The 17,876-nt window shown below is 40.8% G+C and overlaps 1 protein-coding gene across 1 annotated transcript; it reads right to left on the bottom strand.

Moving 5' to 3' along the window:
• Positions 1–189: 189 nt before the first annotated feature.
• Positions 190–16,156, bottom strand: BEST4 (bestrophin 4). Its single transcript, XM_042462832.1, has 9 exons — positions 15,711–16,156; positions 14,046–14,140; positions 9,643–9,876; positions 8,742–8,896; positions 7,383–7,460; positions 5,872–6,030; positions 4,633–4,713; positions 3,910–4,064; positions 190–833 (listed from the first exon to the last, which is right to left on the bottom strand). The coding sequence occupies exons 1-9, from the start codon at positions 15,860–15,862 to the stop codon at positions 437–439; spliced, it is 1,506 nt and encodes a 501-aa protein (XP_042318766.1). The 5' UTR covers positions 15,863–16,156; the 3' UTR covers positions 190–436.
• Positions 16,157–17,876: the final 1,720 nt, after the last annotated feature.

Genomic DNA, 17,876 nt, shown 5'->3' with positions numbered 1-17,876 from the left:
ATACACGGTTGAAAATGTTCCAAAAAAGTATAAATTTACCTTGATTTTCCATTTTTGATAAAGGACACCATTTTGCTATGTCATTATATTTAATGGGACTTGAGCATACACGGATTTTGTTATACATGGGGGATCTTGGAACCAAACCCCAGCGTATAACAAGGGTCCACTGTATTTGACCATGCGCTTACAAAACAATTGTATGTATGTAGTTTGGGAATATTAATTCAGAAATAGAAAGTGGCTCCACCATATTTTGGTAGAGCTGTAGCCCATCATAGCTCTCTTTAAATATGTTGGAATTAAGATGTAGTCTGGGTAACTCACCCACAGAAGTAATAAAGACTTGAAAATGCTAAAATTTCTGTCCTGGTTGTTCATCTGTCTTGGGTCAGCTGCTCAAATAGTTAAGCAAAAGGCTTCACTATTGCTGGGCTTAGCCAGAGGGCTGGTCAGAGATGGTGTCTACCTCCGTCACTGTAATAACGGGGAGTTCTTTTCTCTGCATCTTTGCACTTTCAGGCTTGTGGGAGTTGGATACAAGGGATTCACCAAGTTCAGATTCTTCATCCTCCATCTCTTCCTCATCAATGCGGCCAACCATCTCTGGATCTTCCCTGCGGTAGAAGCTAGGACTGGTAGCAGGGAAGGTGCTGTCATTCCTCAAGCGCAGGAGTTGAGCATGCTGAATTCGGCTGCTCTTGCCAAAATTTTTGAGGCTTACTGCTGGGGAGGCAGCTGCGGTGAGGAAGCGATTGAGCAGTGGGGTCTGAATGCGACTCATACTGGGGGATGCTTCCACTTGCTGGCTTTGCTCTGGGTCATCGCTCATCCTGTACAAGAAGGGGAACACATTTAGAGCCCAAAATCATAGTTCTCTATTGTGTCATGCTACAAAGACCAGACATCTGACAATAAGGCAAAATGTGGGGGGGAAAACCCAACTATTTATCAGGATAGACAAGACTGATCTGAACAGTGGCTGCTGTTTCTCTAAAACTGGTTCCCAAACATTGGTTCTCCAGGTGTTTTGGACTTCCATTTCCAGAAGCCCCAGCCAGCTTGACTGACAGGAATTCTGGGAGCTGAAGTCCAAAACACCTGGAAGACAATTCAGTATCTAGCCATGGTTTCAGTGAGAGGCCAAGGGACTGTTTTAGGTACTGTACTGTGCAAACAGATTTCTGATTTTTTTTGGAAAAGCCAAATCACAGCAGACTTCACTGTTTGGTCCCATCAAGGATAAAACGCTTTTGTAATGCAAACTCAACTCATGGTGGCCCCATAGATGAAACGGCTACAAGACTATCTACCTCAGGTCCCGTGTCTTGCCAAAAGCAAAAGAGATTTTTTTTCTCGTATGATTCAGAAGCAATATAAAATATCCATTGTGGTTGCAAAAGCCTCATACATCTAGTAAGCTGTACAAAGGGATATGAATAAATTATAACAACCTCTTAAAGAGGTTTACAGATTTCTCCAAGGTCATATAACTCCCAGGCCATTGATTAGATTATTTGCATAAAAGTTAGCCATGGATTCCAACATCACTTCAAACCTGCTGTCTAGATTCCTCATGCTCTTTCAGCTGATGTTCTGCCTGGGCAAGCTAAGGTTGTTATCATACGACTGAAATTGGAAGTATAATCCAGTGTCATCTCGAACACAGTCATGGGTGTTCACGTTATTGTGCAAAAGTTTATCGGACGCATTCACTGGCATTCCAAACACTTCAATCCACACTTAAGTAAATTCGGTGATCATGGGAATTCACAAATCCTACTTGGCATTCAATGCGATGTTTGGTGTGATATGCATGTCTGCTGTGGCCCTGGTATTCCCCCCCTCCCCGCATCAATTCCCATGACCCTCCGTTTTGTTTTGGCTTCCGGGGCTCCTAGTTCTTCCAGGGCAGCCGGCAGGAAAAGCAGCTGCTTTTGACAGGAAAGAGTGGCTCTCCATGAGGTGTTCTGCAGGCTCTTTGCCCAAAATGCTGGGCTTGGGGCTTGCCCTGCTCCTGGCTCCTTGTCCCTGATGAGTTCTTCCCTCATTCCTCCTCCTTTGGGAGAGGATGGAGTGGGCAGCCTGGGGAATGGGGGTCTGTTTTCCTCCCCTCAGGGGCATCGCTCTGGTCTAACAACCAACTCCAACTCCCAGAATTCCATAGCCTCGAGCCACAAAGAGTTAAAGCAGTGCCACGTCGGGTTATTTCTCCAGTGTGGATGTAGCCTATAGTCACCAGTTCTGGTTCCTGCACACCTTCCCCTCCCCTTTCCCCCGCCTCCTCCGACTCATGGCAAGGAGGCAGCACCATTGCCTTCAATGGGACTCCCAATGGGCAAAGTTAGAACCAGAGAGGACCCAGGCCCCTCACAACCAGGCTGCAGCAATGTTCTCCCAAATGGGAGGGACTCCTTCTCCCATTCCCCCCATAGCTGGAGACTTAAAGGCACAGACACAGTCTCTCACACACACACACAACCATCTGGAGACTCCCATCCCACTTTTTGGGTTTTCTTGGCAGGTTGATTCAGATGGGGTTTGCCACTGCCATTTTCTGAGGAGGCTGAGAGAGTGTGACTTGCACCAGGTCACCCAGTGGGATTCCATCCCTGCCTTCTAGAGTCATAGTCCAATGCTCAAACCAAGCACAAGGTTGCTTTGGACTGATTTTGAGTTGGTGAATTGCCTAAATAACGTGAAATGAGGGGTAATGAATGCACAAATAAAGTGCATTGCCTAAATAACGTGAAATAAGGGTTATAAATGAACTAGTAATGTGAATTGTATAATAATGTGAAATAAAGGGTAATGAATGAACAAATAACATGAAACAAGGCAAAACCACAGGAACCGGAGGCAAGCCCCGCCGGAAGTGTAAAAAGGTCATGATCCGATTCTGCCCTCACTGCGCATGTGCAGGGAAGCTAATTCGAACTCTAGATTACGAAGAGTATGTACTCATATGATAACTTCTTTTGCATTCGCACTATTTTGGCTTTGGGGTGGGCACTGTTGTTTTGTGCATTTCACAACCATTTGTGTAATCGCATCCATTTTTGAATTGGACCTACTTTCTTTCTTTTTTTTTTTTTTGAAATTGGGAGACATTCCTTCCATGTGATCTCATCCTAGGTAAGAGGCTAGGTGTTTGGGTTCCTCCCTGTGCTTTCCCAACTATGTGTTATCTCTTAGTCCAGGTCAGCTTGCTACCTCTTCTTGGTGTTTAAATGTCTCTGTGTTTTCCCAAAACATGTCATCTTGTACAGATGTTAGCAAATAGACATGATTTAGCAGAATCAAAACAAGGTTTTGCTCAAAGGGTGAAAAGAGGCTCCATTTTGGTAGCATGGAGGAGAATGGCAGGCTACTACACCTTGAGATGCAATATGTCTTCCAGGGTTGCCCATATATCCTGCAGGCCCAGTCCAGTGGATTCTCTGACTGAGTCTAGCCATCTGTTTGGTGGTCTTCCTCTTTCTGCTGCCTTCCACTTTTCCTAGCATCATCGTCTTTTCTAATGATTCTTTCTCAGGGTACAACAACCTCAATTTAGTCATCTTGGCTTCCAGGGAGAGTTCAGGCTTTATCTGTTCTAAGACCCATTTGTCTCTTTGGCTGTCCAAAGTATTCTAGTCTAAGTAGATTCAAGGGCAGCTAACAACAAAATGTGACTTCATTTGGCTCCCTGCATGTCCAAAATATCTTCTCCAGGGCCTCACAACATCTTAACAGTAGTTGGGGGATAGGGTAGGGTAACTGAATGCCAGTTGTTCCATTATTGCTGGGAGCTGAACAGGATTGGCCTACAGCTCAGTGGTGAGAATGACCCTGGGCATCTTTCCCAGCTTTGGCTGTTCAGTCTGCTGGGGCTGGTGCAACTTCATTCAGCTTGTCTGGTGAACTTACCTCATGTCAAAAGTAGAGCCCATGAAGGAAGGTTTTAAGGTCTCTGCAACTGTGGCCATTGTATATGGAGGCTGAGCTGTAATCTCATCCCAATATTTGTCCTTTTCAGTTGGAGGTAAGTTCTGATACATGTCATCCACCGAAAGCAGAGACACCTAACCAAACCAAAGTTATCATTGGAGGAGAGGTAGATAAAAGCTAGTGAGTTTGTTCAAGGTTGTGCTTAAATACCAGATTCTCAATATCAAGGAGAAAAAGTACAAAGGGAACAATAATATACAGGGTGGCTAAATTTAAACAAAAGAAACTTCTGGAGGCTTGTAAAAGGGGAAGGTAGTAAACTCTTGTGTTGCTGAGCAATCTGAATCCAAATATGGGGAGAGTTCATGTCCAACATTTCAACAGATTTGGTTAGGACATTGGTCACTGCATGGGTAAGAATGATCCTTTTAAATTGTGCTAGGAAATTGAATAATTGTTACATTGTAAAATAGGTTAGTTTTCAGTCTGTAGAAACAAAATCTATTCTCAAAGAATAATAAGGTATATTCTGTTTCATTCCGTGTTTAAAAAACAAGTGTAATAGTCACAGACATCTTAGCCGGACCTCTGTCAACTACCACACCCTGCATTATTATTTTTTTTGTAAAATTGCAGATACCAAATTTTATCTCAAACAATGTGTGGCTGGCATGTTTCCTTTCTTAGCCTTTTGAGGCTCACCTGAAGATTTCTGTCTATTAGTCTGTTAGTTTCAAAGTCATCATCATCATCTCCAAAAGGATTAATTATTTGTTCTGCCACCTAGAGGAAGATATGACATGAGAATACTCAGTACTTGATTCCAAGTAGAATTTGAATCAGGATTTTAAGAAACAATACTGAGCAACTTGTGCTTGAAACCTATTCAGTTTTCTCCTGGCATTGAACCCAAAGCAGCTTACAGTAATTGAAAAGAGAAGCTTAGCTAAAATCTTATTTTACACAAGTTTTAAAAATCTGTTAAGAAGTACCTGCATTAAAAGCAAATACAATTAAAATAATTGATAAATAAAAGATAAACAGCACCTCACTTTCAAAACTCTTCTGCCGCATGATTCAAAACTGATGTTTAATGTGGCTTATTTTAACTGGCAGAAATTAGCATGCATTTCCTTTTGCTCTGACTAAAAACATAGATGGTTGAGCTTTAGTAGTATAAAGTGGAAAGTGATTGGTGGGTTTTTAGTAGAATCATAGCATTAGAAGAGACCACAAAGGCTATCAAATTTGACCCCCCCCCCCAAAGCTGGAACACAAAGCATTCTTGTCAGATGGGCCATCCATCCTCTGTTTAAAGACTACTACCGTGTTCCACCATCAAACAGCTCTTACTGTCAGGAAATTCTTCCTAATGTTGAGGTGGACTCTCTTCCTATAGTTTGCATTCATTGCTCTGTGTCCTAGTCTCTGGAGCAGCAAAAACAAGCTTCCTCCATCCTCAATATGACATCCTTTCAAATATTTAAACTGGGCTATCATATCACCTCTTAACTTTCTCTTCCCCAGGCTAAGCATACCCAGCTCCCTAAGCTGCTCCTCATAGGGCATGGTTTCTAGACCTTTCACCATTTTGGTCACCCTCCCCTGGACACACTCCAGCTTAATGGAAAACTTCAGTTCTTACCATTTCATTTAGAAATCTTTCGTCTTTCTGGTTTCCCATTCTGGTACAAAAATAAATAAATAAATAATGGGACCTGAATGAGGCCATGAGCAAAACATGGCCAGATTTCTAGCGCAACAGGAAATATATTCTAGCTGATAGAAAACAATTCTTGAGTTTGAAAGGGGTAATTTCAAATTCTTCTTCAGTTGACAGCCTTACATGATGTCATGGCCAAACCAATTCTTTCATCTTAAATATTAAAAATTAAGAAAAGCCCATGATATGTCCTCTGCCTAGATGGCCCAAATTCTCACCTTCAGCCAGCCAGCATAGAAGAAAAACTGGAGGAGTGTAGGAAGGGGAACATACAGGTCTAGGCTTCCTTTAGAAGGTTGTACGTCTTCAGAGGTCTGTAGGAATTGGCGCCCAACCACACAGAAAGCGAAGAAGGAATAGACAGCTATGGTAACTACCTGTAGAGAAAGTGTTATTAACATTTGCTAGTCTCAGAGGATGTTTTGAGATATTTTTTTTTCTGTGATGTGATGCATGACATTTTACATTTGTTATGGCAATGCCTAGTACACACACACAACATCAAAGCAGTGCAACTTCAGAAAATGATTCATTTTCACTGGTTGTTGCTTCCAAGTAACTACAGCAATAGAGCCAAGTTCATTGTGTATATGATTTTTTCAGTGTTGCACAGGAATGTGTGTGGCTCTTGCATGTTTAGAATTTAGTCTAATAGGTTGGTTGCTAAAGAGAGGTAGTGAAACTGCACAAGAAGGGCTACAGTCCTTGAAGAGGTGAGAGCCACCACACATGTGCTAGACCCTCCTCCTTCCTGGCTTAACAAACAGACTAGAGGAGGACATGGCTGAGTGGATGAAGAGGGCAGTGATAGTCAATGCCTTCTTACAACAAGACAGATATCCAGCTTGTCTAAAGGAGACAGTTGTGAATTGAAAAAGCCATCCCTAAATCCCTCTATAATGGATAATTATCGGCCAGTTTCTAACCTACCATTTTTTGGACAAAATGTTGGAGTATGTGGTAGCCTCCCAATTACAGAGGATTCTGGATGAATTTAAATCCATTTTAGTCTGGTTTCAGGTTGCTTTGGTTGCTGTGTCCCTTTTGGTTTTTCTGGACCTCTCAGCAGCTTTCGATACCATTGACCATGGTATACTTCTGAGCAGCCTTTCAGGGATGAGACTTGGAGCCATTATTCTACAGTGGATGTTATTTCCTGGAGGTGCAAATCCAGAAGGTGGTGCTGGCAGATGACTTGTGGGGTCCTTCAGAGTTCTGTTTTCTTCCCCCATGATATTTAACATATACATGAAACCATTGGAAGAGATCATCTGAAATTTTGGGGTGTGGTGCCATCAATATGCTGATGAAAACTAACTCTATTACTCCTTTTCACCCCACTCCAAGGAGGCTGTCCTGGTTCTAAACCAGTATTTGTCATCAGTAATGGATTGGATGAGAGCTTAATCCAGACAAGTTAGAGGTGCTCTTGATCAGTCAGAAGGCAGGTCAGGGAATAGGGATTCAGCTTGTGTTAGATGGGGTCACATTCTCTCTGAAGATATAGGTTTCCAGGTTGAACTCCTGAACTCAGCTTTGAACCTGGAGGCCTAAGTTTCTGAGAACTGATAATGGTATATTGTAGGGTTGTGCTATGAAGGTGCATTAAGTCAGATATACAGAGTTGCAGTTTTAATGTAGGGAGCTAAGTCTTTAGCCTCCTGAGACACTTGTTAAAGAGAGGTTAACATTAAGACATTCACAAGGTACATGACGCTTCCTTACTCACCTGTGTGTACACCAGGGGGATGCTAATCCAATCATAATGGAAAAGCATACTGCATTTGGAGCGGTACAGGTTCAGCTCCTGAAGAAAGAGAAGCAGAAGATTATTAAAAACTGGCAGAAGCAATCACCAGATTTCTCTTGTTAGACACTGAAATACCTGCTTCGTCAGTAAAGCCCCAGCCTAGTACCCAGTACTGATTGGTAGATCCCACTTCAGTGGGGTGGTAAAATTCAATCCAGGGTTTGAAAGCTTTCAAAGAGCAGTTCTCAGCCTGTTTTAAGGATAAAATTCCACAATTGGATAGCTCATTTGAGATGTGGTGCTGGAGAAGAGTACTTAGGAAACCGTGGACAGCCAAGAAGACAAACAAATGGGTTCTTGAACAGATCAGACCAGAGCTGTTCTTGGAAGCTAATATGATCAAATTGAGACTATCGTATTTTGGCCACATAATGAGATGGCATGGATCACCAGAAAAAACAATAATGCTAGGAAAGGAAGAGGGTAGAAGAAAGAGAGGCAGACCACAAACCAGATGGATAAACTTGATTGGGGGGTTATGGGCAAGGGCTTGCAGGATCTGGGCAAGGCAGTGGAAGATAGGGATGCTTGGAGATGTCTCATCCACAGGGTCATCATGGGTTGGAACCAGCTCAAGGGCAGCTAACAACAACAGCACAGTGATTCCTAGCACGACCCCCCCATCCCCATTTACTGGGCAGCAGCCACTGCTTTAATGGGGGCCTGTTCTTCTGTAAATCACTAAGCAAGTGACAGTCTCATCCCCTTCCATGAGTAATCACTGTTGTGACAGGCAGAAGCAGGGCCATTGCTACAATTCTACTTCATATCCGAGATCAGAGATCACTCATGCAAGGTGGGGGGATATCAGTCTTCTGCTTCCTAACTGACAGGTGAACAGACCCCCCATTGACTGCAATGTCTTTTGACTGAAAAATTGGTTCTGGGGGGCTTTCATAGTCCTTCTGTTTCCCCTAAACTAGGGAATACATAGAAACTATGCATATGATACAGTTACCAGTGCATAACTCTAGGTCACACATTTGTGACTGACTAAGTAGATTCTGTCCAATATCTTTATTATTTACACTTTCAAACTTTTAATGTATATTTCATATTTTTAACTCTATACCACTTTAGTACTATGTAATTATTCTCCAAGAAGTAAATAATACAAGTAAATAAGTTTATTCCCTCGATTTGTTCATGTTTAAATTGCTGTTTGCCAAATACTGAGACTAAACTAAGAAGGAAGGAAGAAAAACAACCCATCTGTCAGGCGCCACAAGCAGGGAGTGTTTAGCTAGCTAGCTAGTAGCTTTCCTTTTTGTCACTTACATCCATGAGCAATCGGAGTGCCACGTCATCCCGGATCCTCCCATCTCGGCGTGCCTGGGCTGCTAGATTGGTGAACCACACACAAGGGATCCAGTACTTGTTGAAGTCTGAATGGTGACTCTCATATTTCTTGCGCTCAGATTGTGTCATGAAACCTGCAAGAGGGTGAGGAAAAATTAGAGACTGCTTCCTCTTCTTTGGCTCCTTGATACTTCTTGTTAAGGTCTCTATGCCTTAACAAAAAAGGCATTCTACTATCAATGTAATCAGAACATGCTTCACTGTCATTTGTCCTATAACTCTGAGAGGCAAACTGCATAATATATACATTACTAATAATTCATGCTTTCTACACGTGTACATAAAAACTAATATTATATGAGTAATATATACTACTGTTACAGCTTGAGTCTCCCTTATCCAAAATGCTTGGGATCAAAGGTGTTTTGGATTTTGGATTTTTTCAGATTTTGGAATATTTGCATATACACAATGAGATATTTTGAACATGGGACCAAATCTAACATTACATTGATTTATGCTTCGTATACACTATACAAATGTACCTGAATGGGATTTTATACATAATATTTTTAATAATGTTATGCATGTAATAAAGTTTATGTACACTGAACCATCAGAAAGCAAAGAGATGACTATCTCAACCATCCATGAAAAAAGTTTTGGATTTTGGAGTATTTTGGATTTTGGAATTCTAGATAAGGGAGACTTAACCTGTAATAGTCTTAATATAGCTTTCCTCCAGATACTTGGCTTTAATCCATTTGTGCCATACCACTCAACATCAAAGGCATCATAACATCAAAGGCATCATAACATCCCAACCTGAAGCATCTGTTATTTCCCCCGTCCTTGTTTCTACACACAGAATGAGCCTCACCAGCTTCCACTACGTGGTCCATAGTAGGGAATCTCTTAAGCACCCTGGTGCTGACTGATCGTAGGATGAGCACAGATGAGAGGTTGGCATAACGGATGAGAGTACGCCGCAAGATACGGCCCTTCTCATCTTTTCCATGCACATTGCTAGAAATGACACACATCAGCTGATCTGGCAGTGGGATGCTTGTATACTGGGCCCACCAACGGTTCACAATCAATGTGACATAGAAACCTGCCGAGAAAGAAACAGAAGAGACTTTTAACAGTGTTGAAGGAAAAGGAAATGCAGTCAGTGTGAAGATAACATGAGATAATCAGACTTACTGGATTTCTGCCATCATATCATGTCAGCACTATGAACTGAAAGGAACTGCCCATTTCATCACTAGGAACTAGTTTAAATTGTTAATCATTTCACAAACTATGTCATTTTCTTTAAAAGAAAAAGAAAAAAGTAATAATATCACAGTATTTTAACATTTTTAAATGATCTTTAAAATGAATTTGTATTCCCTGTATAACTTGGAAAGGAACTTTTATTTTACTTTTCTTTTTGAAAACTTCAAAAATGAGTTTTGCATTTTATATTCTATTTACAAAGTTTTTAAAGTTGTAAAATAAAAATGAGATATACATCATTTTTACTGTATTTTCCATTTTATTTCATTTACCAAAAAAAATAAAATAAAAAGCAAAATAAAATAAAAGTGATTTACAAAAATGTCAGATTCTTGTTTATACCCAATAGCTGGTAGAGAAAATATCAAATATATTGTATCTCATTTAGCTGCCTATGTTCTGGTTGGGTAAATAAGATATGTTGACACATTGAATTGAATGTTAAAAGCACTTCACCAAAAGGAGTAACAAAGAAAATAGTTCTTGATGTGGGGAGCTACCTCTGCTGATATCAGGATCTTCTGGGATTTTTAAAAAGATACCTCCTGCCCTGGATTTCAAAAGTCCTAACTGGTCCTGCGGATGTCTTCTAGATGTTCTAATGTTAACCTCTCTTTAAAAATTAGTAGGCTAAAATCACAGAAATAAACTGGGACAGGAGGTATGTCATTTGGACATTTATAAAGCCCTCTTGATTCATCAATATACAACTTCCAAGGCTTTTCACAAGTCTGAATGTTGTTGTTCTTAACTGCCGTTAAGACAACTTGACTTATGAATGAGAGACCTCAGAATCACTATATATTATCAACCACTCTGCTCAGGTCTTGCAGACTCAGGGCTGTGGCTTCTTTAATTGAGTCTATCCAACTGGAATGTGGCTTTCATTTTTTCTTACTGCCTTCTACTTGGGTAAGCATTTCTAGTGAGTCATGTCTTCTCATGATATGGCCAAAGTATGACAGCCTCAGTTTAGTGATCCTGGCTTCTAGTCAGAGTAAAGTTTGACTTACTCTGTTTTTTTTGGTGTGCTTTCAAGACATTTTGGACTTAAGGCAACCCTAAGGCTATCCTGGGGTTTTCTTGCTAAGTTTCTTCAGAGGAGCTTTGCCATTGCTGTCCTCTGAGGCTGACCCAAAGTCACCCAGTGGGTTTCATGGCTGAACCAGGATTTGAAGCCTAGTTTCTACAGTTGTAGTCCAACACTCAAACCACTACACCATGCTGACCCATTCATTCGTCTTTTTAGCAGTCCACAGTATCCTCAGGACTCTTCTCCAGCACCACATTTCATCCTATCAGCTTTCATAGCTATACATAGAAATGGAAAATACAATGGCATGGGCAATTCTAACTTTAGTATTCAATGATATATCTTTACACTCCAGATTTTGTCTAGTTCCTTCATGGCTCTCCTTCCAAGTTCTAGTCTTCTGATTTCTTGACTGCAGTCTCTATTCTGATTAATGATTAAGCCAAGGTATGGAAAATCCTGAACTATTTTAATGTCTTCATTGACTCCTTTAAAGTTATGCAAATCACCTGTTGTCATTTATTTTTGTTTTCTTAATGTTGAACTGTAAACCAGCCTTTTCACTTTCTTCCTTGACTTTCTCCAGTAATTGTTATAAGTCTTTGCTATTTTCTGCTACTAGTATGATGTCATCTGCATATCCTAAATCACGGATGTCCCTTCCTCCAATTTGCATGCCTCCTTCCTCCAAGTCTAGTCTTATTTTACATATGATATTTTTGGCATACACATTAAACAGATACAGTGATAAGATGCAGCCTTGCCCTGACCTGCTTGCCAATTGGATACATTCTGTTTCTCCATAGTCTATCCTGAATACAGGTTATGCATCAGGACAATGAATTGTTGTTGTGGCACACCCACTTCTTTAAGAGCGAGCCATAATTTTTCATGGTCTACAAAATCAAAGGCTTTGCTATAATCTATAAAGCACAGGCTGATTAGCTCCCCCTTCAAAAATGAAACAAAAATTTGAATTTTTATGAGAGTGGGACAAAGCCTTCTTATATGTATTTGCACAATAAAACAAAATTAAACACAAAGCTAGTAAGGTCTCTCTCTTCCCCCAATCTTTCTTGGAGATTTTGTATCAAATAATGCCCATGTCCTGCTTCTATGGTGTTTGTTTGTTTGTTTTTTCAAAGCTTAAAAGAAAGAATAATTGACATGCAGGGTTCACTGTGTGGTTCTTTCCTTCTGACTCATTCATTATAGGAAGAGCAAACAAGCTGCTTGGATAGGAGAATTGCAATTTAGTGTAGATGACCTTTCCTGTGAAGAGCATATTTTACAAAGAAGTTGCGAAAACATGATAGTTTTCAGAGAGATAATAGTTTTTAAGCCCATCAACTCAGACAGGGTTTCTGATAGAGGCTTTTCCCTCTCTTGAAGAAAAACAAGATCTCTCTCACAGTCTGTTGACAATGGGAAGTCAAGCAGGCTCATTTTGCATTTTTACTGCATTCGCTGTACATCATTTAGACATAAATTGTTTTATCTGCTGAAGTGTCACTTCCCTTTTAATTTTATCTGCCCATTTCCTGCTCCTTCACTTCTCTTTTTTCATTCTGTGCACCCTCTGCAATTCACTTAAATACACCCCTTCCCCTTTAATTAGCCCTTTGGTCTCCAAGGATCCAAAGATCGAAGCAGGATTTCATCATATTAAAAATACAGTACAATATAAATAGAGGCTGTACCAACTGGCGTTATACACCAGCTTTGGAATAGAGTGGGGGCATGGCATCCACAGCATGCACACCTTGATGCTGTCTTGATACTGCCATCATGCCGTGAGCCCGACTGCATGGCGAGTGGTGCCACGCCACTCTGTCCAGATGATGTTGTGCCAAAAAGAGCTCCAGAAAGTGCTGCAACAGCAGAAAGGCACCTTTTCCCTGGCATGAAAAGGAGCACCATTTTGCCTTCCTTTTAGCATTGGGAAAAAGGCCAGACCAGGGCAGTGGCATGTAGACGCTGCAGCCCTGATCAGGCACTGAAAGGGGCGGCAGCAGGCCCGTAGTTAACAGAAGGAGATGTTGGGTATTATTATTCCTGTTTAGGAGTGTATAATTGCAGGAATGGGATTTAAGTCCTATCCAACTTTTAATTTCTCTTTCAGTTAAAGAAAGCAAGCTAGTTTGTTGTAAGAGGGGCAACTGTGTTGTATAAACTCACCATTCAGAAGATCTAATCTATTTGTTTCCTTTTCTCCAGTGAACCTGGATGTGAAACTACATTTCATGGGGAGGGGGACAAAGGAATGCTATGATGTTGAAGAAATTCCTTAATTTGCTTGGCTCCTAGTTCAAATTGCTGTTAACCTCCTAACTTTCACACAAAACATTTATACAAAGATTTGTAGAAGAGTCCAAATATGAACAGGAGCAAAAACAACTCCCCCATCCCAATTTCTGTTACAAGGTTTTCTATGGTCTGCTATCTTTTCTAACAGATTAACCTCAGTCTAGTTTAGGATTTGATTTTCTCATCTATGAGGTGGAAAGCTCATATGCAAAGCATCACTTAGTAATAACATTTTGTCACATTTAGCTTCCACAAAGGAGTCTGAGGGCCCCATTTCCAAGTAGAAATATATGAAGCTACTATTGCCAATCAGATGATTTCACAATGTAATATAGTGTGTGTGACTGTAGCAACTCTCCAGAATTTTGGTCATAAAAAGGTCCATCTTTCACATCACTTACTACCTGATCCGTTTAACTAGCAATGACAGAGACTGAACCTGCATACAAAGGTGAGTTATTACAGTTGTTCCCTACAAAAAATAATGTGGCCTACTGAGCAATCAAAAGATTAATGGGGCTGTTATTAAATGCGTACTCTTTCCTCCTGCTCAAAAAAGATCAGAGGAACAAGAAATCATGCCCTTTGTGGTCTCTTCCAACTCTATAATTCTATGATTCTATAGTGAAGCACGTCATCAAGAGGATGCACATAAACTGTACCTAGGACAAAAGACAGAGGGATGAGGTCAGTGGAATGGTTGCAGTAGTTTGCCACCTTTTCAAAAAGACGTTTTTGGTTGTCATTCAAAAGGTGCCTGGGAGGAAGAAAGAAAAATATTGTATTAGTATTTGTATTTGACTGCAGTTTGGTTATGTGTGTTTTTATATCCCTGCTTTATATTGTATTAGTGTTTGGCTATGTATGTTCTTATACCCCTCTTTCAAAAAGAGCTGAGACTCTTCTTTTATATATCCTTGCCAAAACCATGCTTAGTTCGTATTTCTTGCTTGGTGGTGTTAACTTACCAGCATTTGGTAGGGGAGATCCTACTTCATGGACTGCAGCATAAAAGTTCAATAGCTGGAACTTTTGCTATGGCTCCCCTCTCAGCATCCCAGGGTTCACAGTTTTACTGTGAACCTTAGTCCCACCCTCCACAGCCATGCAGTGGCTGGTAGATAGTGATGTGTGTGGAGTGGAAAACATCAACATGATGGCATCATCTATTGAGATTCACTGGCGAGCCCTGGAAGTCCCAGGTGCTTCTTCCATCTTCTTCCATACTCTCCAACAGCTACTGAGTGGCCATGGGAGAGGGCTATTGCAGTGTTGGTGAGGGCTTTGGTAGAGGGAGAAAGAGGAGACTGACTTCCACAATGGCCCAAAAAAGACATATGCAGACAGACATTGGGCTTAAACTTATGTTTATTGCTAATAGCTGGTCAGCTGGGGTCCCAAGTAATATATGATTCTTACTCTTTAACAAAACATGTTCCCCCTGCCTTTGACAAAAACCACAAGATAATTTAAGGGTTGTGGAGCATGGACTGAACTAATGGCCTCTCAATACAAATAAATCCATCAGTCTGAGCTAGAAAGGTCATCTTAACTTCAACCTGAAACCTGATGCGACACAACATCACCACTAAAGGTGGTCAGAGTGTCATACCCTTAAGATGGACTGGGGTACCTCTTCAAGAATGGAGAAAAGGCAGTGAGGTGAGTGGGAGTAGAGATGAGATGACTGTATACTACAAGACGAAAGGTGCATACAGATATCAGCTCCTACTATGTCCACCTATTATTAGAAATTACAGTAAACCTCCACTTCTTTCAGTGGCCTCCATGTTCAGACTTATCTTCCCAATCGGAAGGATAAGAAGTAGGCCATCTTTAAAGCAGGAACATCACACTGGGTCTGAAGACCACTTTTCTGCCCCTGGAGGTTGCATTGACTGCCCAAAATGCCCAGACTAAACATAACAAAACCAAATGCTGGTTTTATTGGTTCAGCAGCACAATATACTATTGGTTTTATGGGTTTGAAAAACAGTTGTTGGCTTTTTAAAAAAAGTTAAACAATGTGAGGCTGCGACCCATTAAAACATGAATTGTTGCTCCTGGAGGCTTCCAGAAGAGGCACTTCACTCTTTTTGAGTAGGCAGCAAAAATCATATTCTGGAGGGAATGAGAGCATTAAAAAGCCCTTTACCCACACTTTAAAAGGTCAAGAAAATGCATTTTTGTTGAATGTAAGAAGAAACATTAGATAACCATGTTCTGCTTATAATAGGGGCCACAGACTACTTGCTGAGTTCTTGAATGCTGGGGTTCCTGAGTTTTAGCATCTAGCTAGTAATTTAAATGTTAACAGGCCAACTCACCGGTAGATGGCACTGAGGCCAGCATACAGCAAAATGAAGACAAGGAACTCCTTGTAGAGAAGCTTGTAGATGCTCCCTTTCCAACGGAAGAGCAGCTTGGAGAATCCTCCAAAGCGAGCATTGGCAACTTTCAAGGTATAGGAAACCGTCATGGCTGCCTTGTTTGCATCTCACGCAGCCACAAGCTGAGACAGAAAGCAAAACAGCATCTAGGGTGGAAAATACCATGCCTCCTTTTTTCCTCCTAACAGCATGGTGATAGAATACTGAATGAAGAGATGGTTCTCCAAAACAAAGTATAACCGAATTATATCTATATTTTAAAGAGATAACTGAGCTAGCTGTTTCAGTATAAAAAGGAAAAGAGGGGGTGGGGGAATCTAGCCACATCTTTAAAACACATGTATTTTAGCATATATTTTTGTAGACTTCAATCAATTTCTTCAAATGTACTTTTGGAATACAATATTAGTGCAGTAGGTATTTAAGCACCTACATAATTATAGAGTTGGGACCAAGTATAATGACATGAAGAATTCACAAGAAGGTGCCACTCTTTTGCACTTGCCTCCAGACCATTGTCCTCCCATTTGGAAAATGCAAATGTCAGGGAATGGACATCCAATTATAGAGCAGCATTTTGTAGAGGTTTGAGCATTCTGACTCTGGAGACCAGGGTTTGAATCCTGGGTCAGTCATGTAAACCCACTGTGTGACCTTGGATAAGTCACACTCTTGAGTCTCAGAGGATGGCAATGGCAAACTTCTGAAGAAACATGCCATGAAAACCCCATGATAGATTCATTTTAAAGTTGTCATAAGTGTGAAGGCACACAACAACAACAACAACAACAACAACAACAACATCCAGTTCTAAAGGACTGGGACTAGCGACGCAACCACCAGGCAGAATCCTATAAGTAGATTCAACTAGAGTGGGCTATATAATGCTTATATAGTGGACCCTTGTTATCCTCTGGGCTTTGGTTCCAGGAACTCCTGTAAATAACAAAATCCGTGTATGCTCAAGTCCCATTAAATACAATGGTATAGCAAAATGGTGTCCCTTTTATAAAATGGAAAAATCAAGGTTTGATACTTGAAATTTATACTTTTCTTGAATATTTTCAAGCCATGGATGCTTGAATTCGTGTATAAAAAATCTGTGGATAAGGAGGGCCAACAGTATTGATATAAATCAACAAATAATAATAATAATAATAATAATAATAATAATAATAATGTGGTTTATTTATATTTCCCACTTCTCCCAGAGGATCGAAGTGGGATTACAGCAGAATATAAAACAACAAAACAGTATACAACTACAGTTAAAAATATTATTATCCAAATATCTATAATAATTATTAAAAACAGTTATAAAAATAATATATATCTACAAAACATACAATGTGCCAGTCCTAATTAGGGTCTTACTTAATTTCTATAGAGGGGTAGACTTTATAAAGAGTTGGGAGGGTATGCTAATTGGAAGAGATAAGTTTTAATGTAGGGATGAAGTATATCTCTTCTGGGAGGTTATTCCAAAGTGTGGGGGCTGTAGCTGAGAATGTTCTCTGGTGAGTGGAAGTTAGTCTCACCCTAGGGTGCTCAAGTATGATCTTACCTGTTGTTCTGAGGGTGCGGGGCGGATTATGTAGGGAGAGGCATTCCCTCAAGTAACTCGGGCCCAAGCAATGTAGGGCTTTAAAGGTAATAACCAACACTTTGTATTGGGCCTGGAAACTAATTGGCAGCCAGTGAAGAGATTTTAGTACCGGTGTTATATGGTCTTGCCTTGGAGAGCCGGCGACCAATCTGGCTGCAGCATTTTGAACTAGCTGAAGTTTCCGAACCTGATACAAAGGTAGCCCCATGTAGAGCGCATTACAGAAATCTAAATGAGAGGTTACCAGTGCGTGTACTACTGTTTCAAGGTCCTTTCGGTCCAGACAGGGACGTAGCTGGTGTATCAGCCGAAGCTGATACCAAGCACTCCTGGCCATTGCGTCCACTTGGGATGATAATTGTAGGGATGAGTCCAAGAGTACTCCCAAACTACGTACTTTGTCCTGTAGGGGAAGTGTGACCCCATTCAGGACTGGATTACAAATTCCTCTGCCTGGATCTAGGGAACCTATCACAAGTACCTCTGTTTTCTCTGGA

Source organism: Sceloporus undulatus, chromosome 4 (genome assembly GCF_019175285.1).
Source record: "Sceloporus undulatus isolate JIND9_A2432 ecotype Alabama chromosome 4, SceUnd_v1.1, whole genome shotgun sequence".
NCBI lineage: Eukaryota > Metazoa > Chordata > Lepidosauria > Squamata > Phrynosomatidae > Sceloporus > Sceloporus undulatus.
Note: the sequence above shows the minus strand (reverse complement) of the source record. Positions and strands in the feature narration are given on the sequence as shown.